A 15,618-nucleotide genomic window follows, 5' to 3' on the forward strand; every position below is an offset into this window, starting at 1 on the left:
GCAAGCTAATTTTACCTCCTTCACCAATGACAGTTGCTGACGTTCAAATTAATGAAAATAAAAATTCAACATGGGATGAAGTCTTGGCAACTGTCTGCCCACGCGGAAGCCAGTGACCCAGCGCTGTGTCTGTTCGAACAGCTACATCCTACCTTACCATTACCGGCTGAACAGCGCTAAAAATAAAATAAATAAAAGGAGGGCTGAGAGAGGCGCTGAGAACGTGCATGTTCGTCCTTGCCACCTCTCACATTTCTTAATGGCTCCATTCAGCTCATTCAGGCACAAAAAAGGTTTCAAAATAAAACCACGAAGAGCTTTTGAATTGCTGCGTTTGTCAGACACAAACACGCATACATGATTTGTGGCTAGAAACGCACCTTCCCAAGGACCAGGCTTGACTCAAAGACTCCAGTCCTGGAGTTATTTTCCAACCCCAGACTGCATGCTAAGGGAGCAAAACAAAAAAACCAAAACCAAACCAAACCCAGAATCAAGCTATGCAGCCGTTTGCCTCTGCAGGAGGACTGGACTGCAGAGGAGGAAGGGGTTAATGGAAGGGGAGAGAAAAAAAAAAAAAAAAGCAGAGCACAGCCTTCCAAATCTGAAACGCAGCACAAAAGCAACAAGCAAGATGCTTACATCCATTTATGACATATGCTGCCTCTCTACAAAATAAGGCGGCAGCCACTTCTGGAAAGGATGCTCTGTCACGTGCTCAATGCCACAGTTATTCTCTCCTCAGCACTTCCCTCGGATGAGATGTTTAACACCGATTGAACCAGGGGCGTGCAGCATTTAAAGCTCTCTACAGAGCTGCATAAATCTTTAAATAAGCCTTTAAAAAAAATAAAATAAAAGCACATTCTCAAAGCCTCTTCTTCCTCCGAAAAATACACGATTTAATGAGGTTCCCTCTTTTTCCCCTCCCAAATTGAACACCCACTCCCACCTATGAGTCACTTGTACTCCTGCTCTCGCTGCCCGGCAGAACCACAACTGAATCGATCAGTCATTTACAAGGGTTTTTTTAATTTTTGTTTTAATATGCTGTCACCGTTAGAAATGTAACACTTGCACGGAGCTGAGCAAGTTCAAAAGGATCCTGCAGGAGGACTCGGGTAAAAAAAAACCCAACCAACCAACCACATTTATTTTCTCTGCAAGCTGCCCCTCCGCCTTTGCAAACACCATGCAAACCCACCCGAGCATGGTGTACCCACACCAGGCTCCCTCCTCACCCCAATCCTCCCAGGAGCTTGCTAAGAGTGTTGCACTTCTGGTGAGGGGATTGTTGTCCATCACAAACACTGGACCTGGAAACTGCACCTTCATATCCCATCTCACCAACCCCTCTTAACCTTTTTTTGTTTTGTTTTTTGGCAACAGCCTTCTTTTCAGGGCTCCATACAAGTCCTGTGAACAGCTTGACCTCCATCAGAGCCGGATCAGAAGTTGTAAGGTAGAGGACCCACCACGGTGGACCAGCATTCAGCTGTTCAGTGCTTAACCCTGAGCGAAATCTGTTCCTGCCGGGTTTGGGGGCACGCTGGACTACGCTTTCTGTCCTTTCTAGGGCAAGCCAAGCCAGAGGTGATTTGTCTGAGGGAGAAGAATTTCTTCCACGTGCAAGTTATGTTCCCAAATCAAGGGTGGTAAAAAACCCGCATTTGCTCATACTCAGTGACCTACCTACAGTGACAGCTGTGCAGGAGCAGCACCAGAACATCCAGCACAGAGAGATCCTCCTCCTGCTCTGGATGGCTCCCTGGGGAATTCCCGAGCTCTAGCCCCCACCTGAACTGCTGTGTTTGATAGCCCCCAAAGAATCCACCCTTCATGGATGCATCCAACTCAAGTCACCAACGCTACAAAAGCCTAACACCCGAGTGCTGGGAAGAGGACATTCAGAGTGGCTGGAAGCAACGCTTCATTTCACTATCTACCTAAGCAGTTAAGCAACAACTTTTGAAATAAGGTGAAAACCATCACCATTCATCAAGTTAAACCACAGCCTATCCACCCTGGCTAACTGTAACATGGGAAGCACTGGTCTACGGGGGCCACAGTTAACCTTCAGGTCTCTAATCCCTCTGAAACAGCACAAATGACACATGAGAACTTAAAAAATCTTCCAGTAATTTGCCTGTCATCTTTGGAAATGACAGCTCTTATTTGGGTTTAAATACTGCTGTTTGCATTAGGAGCGTATAATAGCTGATATTACTGCTCTGGAGATGATCTCCCACTATCGCAGTCACCTGCTTGCGTGTGTGGGTACATCCAGCAGGTACACAGGTTGCTGGAGGAGCGCCTGCACCGGCAGGGGCTCGGCTCGGGCTCCAGGGCATGCACGGGGCAGTAATGCAGCCCGTGGGACGCAGCCGCAGCCTGGGAGCGGACACCGCGCACGGGCGGGCACGAGGCTTCGGCCGCTCGGTGCGGAGGGCTCGGCTCTCACCCGGCCGAGGAGAGGACCCCGCACACTCGGCCGTTCTTCAGAGGAAGGGCAGAGCGCAATGTTTTTCCAAATGCAGACGGTCACGCGCGACACCCAGCTGCGGAGTCGCAGGCCAGGGACCCTCAAGAGCAAGCGGGACAGCCAGCCCTGTCCGGGGCCTGCCGGACACACACCCGCTCTCTGATGCTGGAAGTCTGCCCAAGCTTCCACTTTTTAACCACACCGAAGTGTGTGAACCAGACAGCAACGCAGGCTAATCACCACTGGAGAGGTTAACAAGAAACAAAACATTTAAAGTGGAGCGCGAACAGACAGGAATGCATCTTTTGTCCCAAATCATTTGTGGGGCAGGTCTGCAGGAACGGGCTGGATTTTACAAGCTCAATAACCCACTCGGAAAGGGGCCACAAACCACCTTCCTCTGTAGCACGCTGAACCCCTACAGCTCCCCTTTGCTTAAAAATGCAAAGCCGAAACCTAAGGGATTATCCCCTTGCCCAACAAAGTTACCTGCTTTGGAAATAATACAACTATCCTGGAGATAAGTAGGGTCCTGATGCCGCTTGGGGAAGTAAGGATCCTGCGCTCTCCGGCCACTGCCATTAGCTCAGGCCATGGGAAGCCCGAGAGGGCAGTGGCTTTGGGGCCTAGGCTAAGCTTGACGCTCCTCTTCTGCGCCCATGGCCGATGGCAACATGGCTTCCTCTCCAAAGAGCTGGTCATGACTGCTCAGTGCTCCGCTCTGTCCTCTAAGCCCTGCCTCAGCTTCCTCCTCTGCCGCTGGGAACGCACAGGGAAGCAACAGAGCACCGTTAGAGACATGTACAAGCTTATTCTCCAGAGTGACACCAAAAAAGAAAGCATTAACGGCCTGTCCTGTGGGCTCTTTGGTTGGCTGGGAGATAGTCCAGGTACCAAGAGCAACAGATCCACTCTCACAGAAGCCCTCATCTTGGAAGGCTGGCCCTCCAAGGGACGTTATGGGCGCACACAGGCCAACCATACCTTCCTCCTGCCTCTTGAAGCCAGTTCAGAAAAGAAAATGTAAAATTAGAAAGGGATGTAAGTGATGCTGGTTATGGATTTTCAAGCTTCACAGCCTCATCGTTGTGCTCAGGCCACACTGTGACAGGGCTTCCATCCCCAATGCTTCTGCAGAATTACATCTCGGGCACTCACGCACGGGCTGCACCTGGTGAGAGCTCTTGCAGAAGAAAATGGCTAACCTCTGACAACAGGGAACGCATCCGGCAAGTCCCTTTCTCTCCTGCTTCTGCACTTCGAGAGGCCCCAGCAATCAAGTAGGTGCTTCAGTGTGTCTGCTGCATTTTTAAGAGGATCCCTCCTTTCAAAAAACCCCCGCTAAGCTGGGAGGAAAGGCCTGGCCCCCGCTCAGATTCTAGCACAAAATCTGTGGGATGTAAGAAGAGAGCAAAGGACAGAGCTCTGCAGGTCACCCAGCTGGCACTGGGACATTAGTTCTATTAGAAAAAGGTTATAAATTACCTGACAGTCACCAGTGAATCAGCACTTGGAAACAGATCTATTTCACTCTGATGAGGCTCCCGTCATCTTGGCAGGCTCCACCTCCGACCCACCTCCGTATCCGTTTGGCTGAACATCTGAACAGCCACCCTGTTGGGGACTGTCACCCCCGGATGTCATACAGCACGGAGCGGAGCGCTGGCTTAGCCAGTTGAGCTCAGAGCAACTTCTCCCCTTCTCCCCCTGGAAGGCACTGCCTGGAAAGCTAACCCTACTTCCAGTTGTTGCCCAAATAAATTTTAAGCATTGGGTACAATTTGAGGCTTATTAAAATTCAAGGCCTGATGTTTTATTCTTCCATGACAGTGCTTCATAAAAGCAATTTCCGCCTAACCAGGAAACAAAGAGAAAAAACAAGGTCTTTGGTGCAAGATTTGGTGAATCCTTGCTTTTACTCAGGTCCACAGAAGCCCACCAGGCCATCACTAAGGAAAAACTAAAGCAGTTGGGTTAACCTTGAACTACAGAAACTAGGGCTTTCCTTACCATGAGGAAAGGTACTTCCAATCACACTGTGATGAAGTAAATCAGCATCCCTACAAACAGTATTTGACACCTTGCCTCCAAAACAATTAAACTAGGCTGGAGCAATTAATCTAGAAACTCATGTTCTGTTGATGTAGGCAGTGAGAACACAGGCAGCAAGACAAACTGCTGGCTTGATCATACAGTATCATACATCGCTGCTTCGATGACTGTAAAGCTGAGCAGTTTTTGTCTTTAGTCTTACTAAAGACGTGCCCTTCAGCCTTCTGCTCACAAGCTACATGGCTTACAGGCACAGAGAGGCCAAAGAAGGAAAGCTACTCGATTACCACCACTTTGGAAGAACTACACGGTTAAAACAACATACCCCCGGTACTTACTGGTTTACTTACCTTAAAACAACAGGAAATCCCTAATAAAAGAAAGAAGTAATTCTCTAACCAGATAGTTACCAAGACTGGAGCAGAAAAAAGGTCTCGGTGTAAGCCTACAAGCACCCTTCTTCCCCAGATGTGCCATCTACTCTGAACACCGTGTCATTTTACAGCTCAGCTCCAAAATAACTCAAGTCTAGCAAAACTGGCTGAAAGAATTAAATGTGCTCAACAGTGGGGTCCAGCAGGAACAAGCTGTTACTGGATGAAGGAAGGAAATTGGCACATAGGTAACACACAGGAAGGGGCATTCTGGTTGATCAAATAAAGGACCGAGGCCTCTGGAGCATCGTGGGCACTCGCACCACTTAATAATCAATAGTCTCCTCTACAGCTGAAAGGATTATTCAGACCTCCAGCCCTTTCCTGTTAAAAAAGCTTTTAACAAAGAAAGAAAGAAGAAAAAACGAAAAGCCACTTCTGCCCTACCCATCCCAGCATCATCCTCTCCTACCTGGTACTGTGAAGTCCTGAGTGTAGATGATATCATCTTCAATGTCATACAAGTCATCATCTTCTTCCTCATTGTAGCCATGCAGATCTTCCAGATAAGGCACCGCCGTCATGCTTCTCCACCTGTCCTTTGTTTCGGGGCTGGGAGGTATGGGCACCAGAGCCTCTGCCTGAGCGTGTTTCTTACGAAACCAACTGCAAAGAATCCAAGAGCAGTTTCATCAGTACAGCTTCACTTTTCAGAAGGCACGGAGAAATCCTTGACACTATGAGATTGTGATAAACACAGTCATCATTCATGTCAAAATAGAATATAGCGTGATAAGTGTAATTGTTGTACCCTGTGTAAATCTAAAATAGTTTGTGACCATTATAACCTGTATCACAATTGTAATGAATAGGCACATGTGCTTGAAAAATAAATTCAATACACTGATTGAACCCAAAATAAAATTGTTTTAATTGTTATCGTTTATATCAATCTGGTGACCCTGATGTGATCTCACTGCGCTTTCCAGGACTGTGACTCTTTGAGGGGTGCCCCACAGATTGTGGCTTGAGAGTAGCACTCTGGGTCACTCTCCGGAGATCAACGAACAAAAGAGAAACAATAACCAAAAGGGACTGGAGCTCCTAGGGAAAAGCTGCAGTAGAAAGGACCCATAATTCTGGTGCACGAAGATCCGAACGAAGACGACGGAGTCGTGAGTATAAGGGAAGCCGTTCGGTTGGGTGGGATCGGTTGCTTGTGTGTAAGAGTGTGATTGAGACGGAACCTAATTCTGGAAATGGACTCTAGGTTCGGAGCCAGGAGTCGAGTTCTGAAGCGAGTGTGGAGGTCTTCTAACCGCGGTTCCAAACTCCCGTGAGGGACTTGGCCGGTGAAGGACCGAAGCGGTTCCTATAGGATTCGTGGGTGGGATCGCGACTCCTATAGGGTATGTGGGTGGGTGAAGGGTTCACCCCCTGCAGGACACTCTCACCGGTAACTATGGGCGATAGGAAGCCACTGTAAAAGTCCTAGGATTCGCGGGTGGGTGGAAGGCCCTAAACCCCCTGTAGACATTGGTATCGGCAACCAAGAGTGTAACACTCCCAGGTATCGTCGGTGGGTGCAGACCCCCTGCAAGATGCTGATTGGTTGCTAAGGGCGATAGGAATTGCCACAAAATTCCTAAAATGGGCCAACAGGAGTCAAGTTTTGAAGAGGAAACACAGGAGGGAAAAGAATACCCAAAAATTATTCCCCTAGATAGTCCCTTGGGAACAATGTCAGGCATTGGGGTTACTGGCCATCTCAAGAGGAAAAAACTAAGGAAAAAATGGTCCATTACTGTATGGAAGTGTGGACGAGAGAGGAAATTCGACCAGATTATGTATATTGGCCGGTATTTGGATGTTTTGGATTTGTAAGACATTGAACTTATATATGTGAATAATAAAGAACCCTTTAGTCAGGAAGAAAGTGAATAGACCAGTTCCTAGGTCCTAATACCTATACCTGGGAAGAAATACAATCTATCTTAGGAATATTATTTACAGCCAAAGAAAAATCTATGATTAGACAGGCAGGAATAGAGATGTGGGAAAGAAGGTATCAACAAGGCCTTCCTGGGGAACAGAAATGGCCTAGCCAGAACCCGAATTGGAATAACCAACCCAGCCTCTCCAGTCAAGAGAAGCATTTCTAAAAATCCAATTTGTGGCCAGATCATGGGGGGATATAATAAAGAAGCTGGAAAAGCTGGGCGATTGGCAAGATCGAGGATTACAAGAATTGTTGAAGGAAGCTCAGAAAGCGTATGTACAGAGGGATGAGGGAAAACAAAAAGTGAAAGCAAAAATGTTTGCAATGGCAGTCTGGGAAACTCAGCAAAGGGAACTAGAGCCCTTGTGTGGAACAATTCCTAAAATTTTATGGGTGTAAATTACAGAAATGACAATAAGGATGGCTGAAAAGGGGTGGACACATGCTTCAAGGGTAAAGGGACCAAATAAAGGAATGGAGAGTCGTAACTGAACCCGGGGATACCAAACCTACTTTTAAAAGAACTTGATGTAACGGCTGGGGAAATTTATATTGACTTTGTAAAAGGGTAAAAACTCTAACTGAATTTACAAAAATTTAAAGCACAAGAGAACCGATGTTATCTTTAGTAGCTGATGGAACCTACTTTTCCCCGACCTCCGTTTGTGTTGGTTGTGTTGGAAAAGAAAGGCACACCTTGATAAAACTGGAGAGGGCAAGACCAGAGGGAATCGGTGCTGCAGCTGACAAGGTCTGCCGAGGGCTGCAACCCCTGGGCGGTGACCGCTGAGCAGTATGACCCTGACGGGACCTCTCTTGGTATGGGTCCTGACTGTAACCCTGTGGGAAGGTGTGGACATCCTTTATACTTCCAACTTTATATTGAGAAAACAGAGGGATGGATAAAGAAAGGAGAAGGTAAAGAACATCCTTTGTTACTTAGTTGGTTTTGTCATGAGATGGAAATGGAAGTCAAATATGAAGTTCCCACAGCTGCTAAAAATCTGTTTGTAAAACTTGTCAAAAATATAACAAAGAGTAATAGTTATTTAATCTTACCAATTGTTGTATGTAATTGAGTTACCAAAGTGAGTATTGTACTCCTGGGAATATTTGGGGGGTTGTTACTTATCCCCTGTTTAATTCAATGTTTTATTTGATTAATACTATCAGCTATACAGATTATGCAACCAGAAATAAGGAATGGCTACAACACAAAAAGCTATTATTGAATTGGAAACTAAAACATGAATCAATGAGATAAAAACAGAAGGGGGGCTTGTGATAAACGCAATCATGATTCATGTCAAAATAGAATATAGTCTGATAAGTGTAATTGTTGTACCCTGTGTAAATCTAAAATGGTTTGTGACCATTATAACCTGTATCACAATTGTAACGAACAGGCGCATGTGCTTCTCCTTTAATATAAAAACTCCCCCTTCCTCTGAGGCAATCCCTACTTAGAAAAGATTGCCAAAGAAGAGCCAAGAGGAGGAGAAGGTGTACCCTAACGACCCCGTGGAGAAAAAGCAGGATGAATATCCGCGAGAAGAGATTGTTGAAGATGCTGGTATAAAAGATGCTGCTGCTTTTAGGACTCAGGTGTGCATGTGATGGAACTAATTGAGTTCTCCGCGCACCCAGTGCTGTTTTTGCTTATTGTTTCTCAACCTAAATTGATTGAACCCAAAATGTTTTAATTGTTATCGTTTATAACAAGATGGTCCCATTCTACCCCGATATTCAGAAGTACGTGCGGTTTGTTAACGGAACACTTCCCAGCCAGTTTTATACCACTGCAGGTTTTTTTTTTAATATGTAACAACCAAGAGAGGGCAAGTGTCAAGAAAGGCAAGTCTGTCTTGCTGACAACTCTGCAGGGACACCAACAGCTGTGTATGCCACTCCACGAGGTGCTCCATCCACCAGGTGCTTTATCAGCTAAGGAGAAACTAACTTAGCATATTAAAGTCTGCTGCAAGACGCACCGGAGTGCAGGACATCTACAGAAGGGCAGCTCAGGACCTGGGAACACTCAGGGCTCAAACATTTTCTCCATTGCCAACTCAAGGCCAAAGTACCCACCTGTAAGTCAAAACCTATTAGCAGAGCTGTGAGAGCTCCCGAGTTTTATTGTCAAAGCAATAAAAAGAAAAAGAAGAAACATCTCCTGTCCTGAAGCTGAGGCTAACCCAGCACATGACAAAGAGCGGGCAGAATGTCAGTCTAAGGAGAGCGGTATTTACTCACAAGCTCCTTTAACAGGCAGTTTTCAACAAGACCACAGCAAAAATGCTTAACACTTTTTATCCTACCTGTCTCAAGGGACTTCTATTACCATTGCCAAAGTGCTACCATCTGCCCAGTGAAGGGTATCAGCTCTGAAAGCTGCTCTTAATCAGATCAAGAATCCAAGAGGCTTGCATCACATACATCAGCATCTCAGAAGCCATATAGGTGGCCTCTTACATTTTTATCGTATTTCCATAGCAGGGTTCCAACGCTGGCCTGTCTCTGGGACATCTAGCAGCACTGCACGTGGGCACCGAAAGTTTCCTAGAAGTACTGCTGGAGCCTCCACACTCCTAGCGATCCTCTCTTAAATGCAGGTGGGACCAGAAGTTCCTCCTGATCCAGGTACTTCTAACCACCTTTCCAGCCCAAGCACCTCCTGCTACTCCTTTTTTCCCTGCAACGCATCCTGCAACAGGGAAAAATCAGGTGCCGCGGGCTAGCAAATGAAAAGGTCAGGTGATAGCCAACATCAGACAGATGATGTTCTGCTGCCTTTAAAGGTGGTGTGCCAAGCAGCTGGCTGCCCTTGCCAGCAGGCAGGCTGTCCTGCAGGGGCACTTCACTCATACCTTACCCTGGAGGGTCGCTGGACACAGAGTCAGAAAGCATCAAACCCTCCCACAGTTAGGATCATCTCCTGAACTGCAGCCTGCTTTCCTGATAAACTTCTGAATTGGCACGGATATCAGCCTCCCTGTTTCTACGCTGTGGGCTGGATGTTGGTTAAGCCCCCTGGGACCTGTTCTTCCTGGTCTTTGCACAGTAGCAAAGGAAAGAAAAGCCTCACCAGATCAACTGCGCTCTTGTCACCTTGCTAAATATCATGTGGATGCCACTTACCTGCACAAAGGGACACTCAGAACCTTTCACAGAGGCAGCCTAGAAAGTCTAAGCTTTTCCCCCCTGTTTTCCAAGTTTACTTTAGGCTACAAAAGGGTGCTGCCTTAGGAAGCAACTTCAGGTCTCTCTGAAAACACACCTCAAAAGCAGAGCAAGATCTAAAATTATCCCCTCACGGTATAGTCACTCCTTGGGCTGATGACTGCTGCCCTAGACAAGCCTGATGTGACCTAAGTGCTTCCCTCTCCATAGTTTGCACAGGCATCCAGTAACTTCTGGCTAATAACCACCGAGGAGGGCCTGAAGCCAGTCATCAAAGAGCTCTGATAAACCTGAGCCATCTGTTTTTTATCACTCCAGTTCCAAATTCATTTTAGGAAGTAAGGGTTGGATGCACCTCCTGCACAGAAAAACTGTAATTATAATTTTCTTCTAGTCTTGCATTGCTTTGACAGTAGGCCTAAAAAAAAAAGTGGCATTTTAACGTAACTACCCAGCAAACGCAAGGAGTGAGGAGATAAATGAAAATGCAGCTATTGGGACAAATCATCTAGGATTCAAAGGAGGAGTGAACCCTGACCCAGAAACACCCTGCTTCACAATTAGCATCTTTGAACTGTTTTCTCTGTGGTGATGGAGTTTTAAAGTAAGACTACTGCTTGATGAGAAGGACAGTAAAAAAAAATAAAAAAAAAAGTGAAGCAGTCCCTATAGCCTGAAGTTTTAAAAATAAATGTATTTTGGTTAATCACAGAGCATGTCCATGTCGTGCAAGCAATCATGTTCTGTCCTTCCATGCTGACAGTCTGAACGGATGGGCAAGACCCCAAAAATCTGAGGCTGGGATGTTCCACCTCCACACCGATGCTGATCTACTGGCATTTCTTCCACGGTCATACCACAACCATACTGGAAGCTGCAGGATACTTCAGGGAAACAGCAGAGAACTGAATGCAGATCTCATCTGTCAGTACAACCTCTGGTTCGTGGAGTAGCGTCGGCATAGAATCATCACAGAATGGTTACAAGAGTTAAGTAAAAAGTCATCCCAGCCGCTGGACTAACAGGAGCGAGCAGGTCCAGCGTAACTAGATTTGGGGCAACCGTTTGTTTTAACAAAGCCTGTGGATGGCTTTCCTGGTGATGCGCATGGCACACAGCACTCCTAATGTGATCATTTGATTTCCTTTCCTTGGGAGACTGCTTTCGTCAAGGAAGCGACTGCCAAGATAGCAAGTTCAGCCTAGGCTGATCCAGGCTGGCAGGATCATCTAGCGCAGAAACAGAAAAGCCAACACAGCCACCAGTTATTTTTGCCAGGGGCACTGGAGCTAGAGGGATCCAAACTAAATGCCAGGGACCTAAGAAAAATAGAATATACAGGACAAATGAGATCGGAATGACTGTTGTTAAAAGGAGTATTTTAACGGGAGAAAGCCTAGAAGTCTATAGCAACTAGTGTTTTCATTTTGCTGTATCTCAGCTCTGCTTTTTTCTTTCCTTCTGCCCTACTTACCAGGAGAGTAAAAATAGGTTTTTATTAACAGCAGAAACCTGAATCACTGTACTCTAGTCATAATGATTCCATCCTCTGGGAGGTGATTTCAAATACTTGCATATGCATATATGGTAATGAGGATATAGAGTGAGAAGAGAAATTCATTGAAGTTCTAAGAAAAATCAAAGACTCTTGGAAGGAGCCTCAAGCAGTTCTGTATCGAGTAGCAGAGTATTTCCTGGCAAGCAATTTTCCAGCAGGGACAGATATTCTGCTTTCTGCACTGGTGCTAAATGTTATTAGAGAAGATTTGCTCTTCATCTGAGGATCACTGGCTCCATCAAATGCCCTAATCTGGCTCAACTGGCCACTGACTAAGCCAGAAAGCAGCTACCCTCCCACAGTGCAACTCTCCCATCGGTCAGCAACGCAGATCAAGTCCTTCCTCATCCTGCCTTCAACCACTGACCCTAAAACACGGGCTGGATTAGAGTACTGCTGACAGAGTGCCCTGTTTCACCATTTACTCCCAGGCTCACTGACGTCTTCTGAGCCAACTACACCGGCACAGAGCCATTTACCTGGTGCTCGCAGACTACTGCTTTACCGCTGAAGGAAAAGAAAAGCTTTTGCAGATCTCAAAAGCGCCCCTTGCCCAGAACATCCCCAGGAAGAGGCAGATTCCTCTCTGGTCTGTGAAACATTTCTTAGCTACTCTTAGCTCTTTGAAACAGAGTGAAGGGAACAGTAGTAAGAGATTGTTTCCTATTACTTTGCAAGCTTGTTGAGAATGCCTGCAAAGCACAGAAACCACCACAAGTTTTAATTATTGCACAAGTATTAATTGTGATCCTGCCAGTTAAGAAGTAGCATCCAGACGGGTTGCTATGATCTACACGGGGATAAGACAGTAAGGGTCAAGGACTGAATGAAAAAAGGAATCTGGGTTGACCAATGCTTAATGAGCCTGTCTGGTTTGCAGCTTCCAAGCTCAAATTTTACATCAGAAGTCATCACTCTGCTCTTTTCAAGTCCTGGGATAAGCAAGGTTAAAATAAGAATCAGTAAGCACAGCTGCAGCTTCCAAATACTTACAGCTAATTCACTTCCCATTCTAGGTCACAAATATTTCAGTTTGCTTGTTTTGTATACGGACAATTTTCTCTGAAACCAGATGCAAAGCTGCAGATCACCATCCTGCCAGCAAGAATCGGTTATGAATGATTCTCCACCTCCCGTGACACCACGAGGACTTCAAGCTTACTGGAAGGTCACAGGCATCACAAGAAGCAACTAACAGCATTCCAGTTTAATTCAGTCCTCTTGCAGACAAACGTGGAAGACACACAACAGTATGCCCTGGGGAAAGGCAACACATGCTAGCAATAAATATATATCGGCATCACTCCAATCACTGCTCCAACTCCTGTAATAGGGAAATATCCATGCTTTTAAGCCAGGTTCATAAAAAAAATACAAATGAGTAAGAAAGAAGCCATTTTCCCCTAGCTGATCCCAGGGCCAAAGGGGATAGTTCAGACTCCTATGAGGACAGGGGTTCTAGAGACTCACATTCCTTTAACATGCCCCACACAGTTGCATTATGAAACTGATTTGCAGAACGTGGGCAGAAGAACCAGATTCCTTCCACATGCCTGCCACACAGAAGGCAGACAGACCCAGGTGCCTTGGCAAAAAAAGGAGAGGAGTGCTTTTTTTGTCTGTGTCCTGCTGAGGGGAGGTTACTGCATGACACCGTGATGGAGAAGGGATGGGAAAAGCCCATGAGTGTACATGCTGAAGCAGAGGTTAAGGGAAACTCCTCCACTCCCTCAAATGCAGGCACAGAAGGCAAGGAACATGTTCAGCGCCTGCAAAGGAGTCTACAGTGGCAACAAATCCCAATTTCCAAGGGGTTCAGTACCTGGGGTTTGAACAGCATGGCAGAGCACCCAACAGCTACCCTCCAAACCTCTCGGGGAGGACTCTGCGGTGAGCAAAAGCACTCAGGAAGGTGGCACAGCAGCCTCCAGGAGGTCAGGAGGAGACACTAGCCCAGCAGGTTAATTTGCATCTCCACTAATAAAAGGTGGAAGTGCCTTCCTTTTCTTGCTATAAACTCTTGCAATTATATCTATGACTGAACAAATTAAGTGTGACACTTCTCTAGAAGGAAGGCAAGATGGTTGCCTTGGAAACAAGGGACAGAGGTAGAATTCTGCATCCACTTCATCACTTTAAGTGCTGCAGCAGGGTCAGTGAATTGGTTACAAAATGCAGTGAACGCATTAAGCCCTTCAGCAAAAGCACTGGGTAGAGAGGAGATGGTGAATAATCTATAGGGAACAGGTTGTTAACTCCCTGGCTCTTGGCAGCTTTTCTTCACTGCCCCACATCCCCACCCCGGGAGTACAAAATATTCACAGAGGTGAACTAAACGTATCACTTTTCCATTGATCATCATCCTATCCAGCTCCTTTTGGGAAGAGCAGCTTTCAAGGCTCTTTCATTGTTATTCAGGGGTCAGCTTCTGGCAGTTCATAAACTCTTAAGATGACAGGCTGAGAGAGTTTTAATTCCTTTCAATTTACAACTTGTAGGTCTGCACTGCACAGATTGACTAGGTTTGAAAAGCCTCTGAAAGCAAAGAGAATTTAGCTTTGTCCTGCTGAATTAAAACAAAGTGCAGAAACACGAGTTTGATGCAAGAGTTCAGCTACAGAAGTGAGGAGAGGAGGAAGGCAGCTGGCAGGTATTAAAACTAAGCAGACTTCCTACAGCGTTGTTCAGACAGGGCTGCCACTGGAAGGGGGGAAAGCGTGTGGAATAGCTGACGAGAATAAAGGGAGGAATGGCAGAATTACTGTGGCCAGGCAATAAACACATGCCAGGCTGCCTTCTCTGCCCGCTGCAGCTCTGTTGTTTCATGGAGCAACACTCAGTACTTCCCCAGTGTTTCCCCTGACGCGCTGATTAAGCCTTTTATCCTTGATCCCACTACGAGAGCAAGAAACATCACTTTCTAGAAGGTGCCACACGAGCTGTTTAGCCAGCTCTGGCTGGATGCCGAGTGCCCAGCAGCTCCACGGCCACAGGACACCCGCTCTGTGATGCTTTCCTTGGGAGCACCCTTCCCTGCAGGACAGGGGAACACGGCTGCTTGCTGTTGTGCTGGCACGAGCCTGGTCTAGCAGCGTTTGGCTCTACCGCAAAAAACTGCTGCCCAGGACACAGGGGCTATTCCTGTTGATTTTCAGTGCACTTTGATAATCCCAGCTCTCCGTATGAGCAAGGCACCAGTAACATCAGCTCAAAGACATAAAAGGAGACTTCCAGCAGCACGGAAAGGCACCGGGTAATTCTGGTTTGAGCCAGTCTCCATCTCAGCAGGGCAGCCCGGGTAAGTCGCTTGATGTTTCTATAGTCTAGTTCCTGTGCCTTAACACATGCTTTTGTGGGAGGAGTGTGGAGAAACCCGAAATCATTAATGACTATTACTCCCACATACAGTAGAAATCTAAGGATTCTAGAAATCAAGACTTTTCCTACTAAAATGCTTTCCAAAAACCCTCTGACAATATCTGAATGGCTACCTGCTGTCCTTCCGATTGCTTTGTTCAACTTAAAAAATTTTAGAAATCAGGGTCAGGGCTAAGCTTCTCTTCTATTTAAAGAACAGCCAGGAGAACCAAACGCTGGATTCTTTCACACAATGCTACTCCACAAAAAGGAGATGGACAGACACATCCAAAGCCCAAGGCTGCAAGCTCTGCTGTGCTTGATGTAATTACTAGGATGCCACAGCAGGAGGAAGGAGGCAATTACTAATAGGGAAGAAAAGCCTGTTAAGAAGCACTGGCTAAGCTCACAGAAAACTAATAAGGGACTAAGCCCTGGAAATGCTCCTGTGTTTGCAGGTAGAGTCTTTCTTCAGCCCCTCTCAGGGCTATGAGATGAAAAGCCTCACCACCAGCAGCTGTGCCCGATTAGAGGGCAGGCTGTGCCGACACAGCACAGGAGATTTGCGACTGCCCTCCATGCCAGAAGGGTGCTCCAGTTTCTCCCGCTTTCTAAC

The 15,618-nt window shown here is 46.5% G+C and overlaps 1 protein-coding gene across 2 annotated transcripts in view; it reads right to left on the reverse strand.

The window, feature by feature from the left end:
* The window catches only part of STK11 (serine/threonine kinase 11), a 48,884-nt gene that overhangs the window by 5,227 nt on the left and 28,039 nt on the right, over window positions 1–15,618 (reverse strand). For both annotated transcript variants that reach the window (XM_055708095.1, XM_055708094.1), the window contains exon 8: window positions 5,381–5,574. In XM_055708095.1, coding sequence (XP_055564070.1) covers window positions 5,381–5,574 — 194 coding nt within the window. The remainder of the gene's footprint in view (window positions 1–5,380; window positions 5,575–15,618) is intronic.

This window comes from Falco cherrug, chromosome 4, assembly GCF_023634085.1.
Source record: "Falco cherrug isolate bFalChe1 chromosome 4, bFalChe1.pri, whole genome shotgun sequence".
Classification (NCBI taxonomy): Eukaryota; Metazoa; Chordata; class Aves; order Falconiformes; family Falconidae; genus Falco; species Falco cherrug.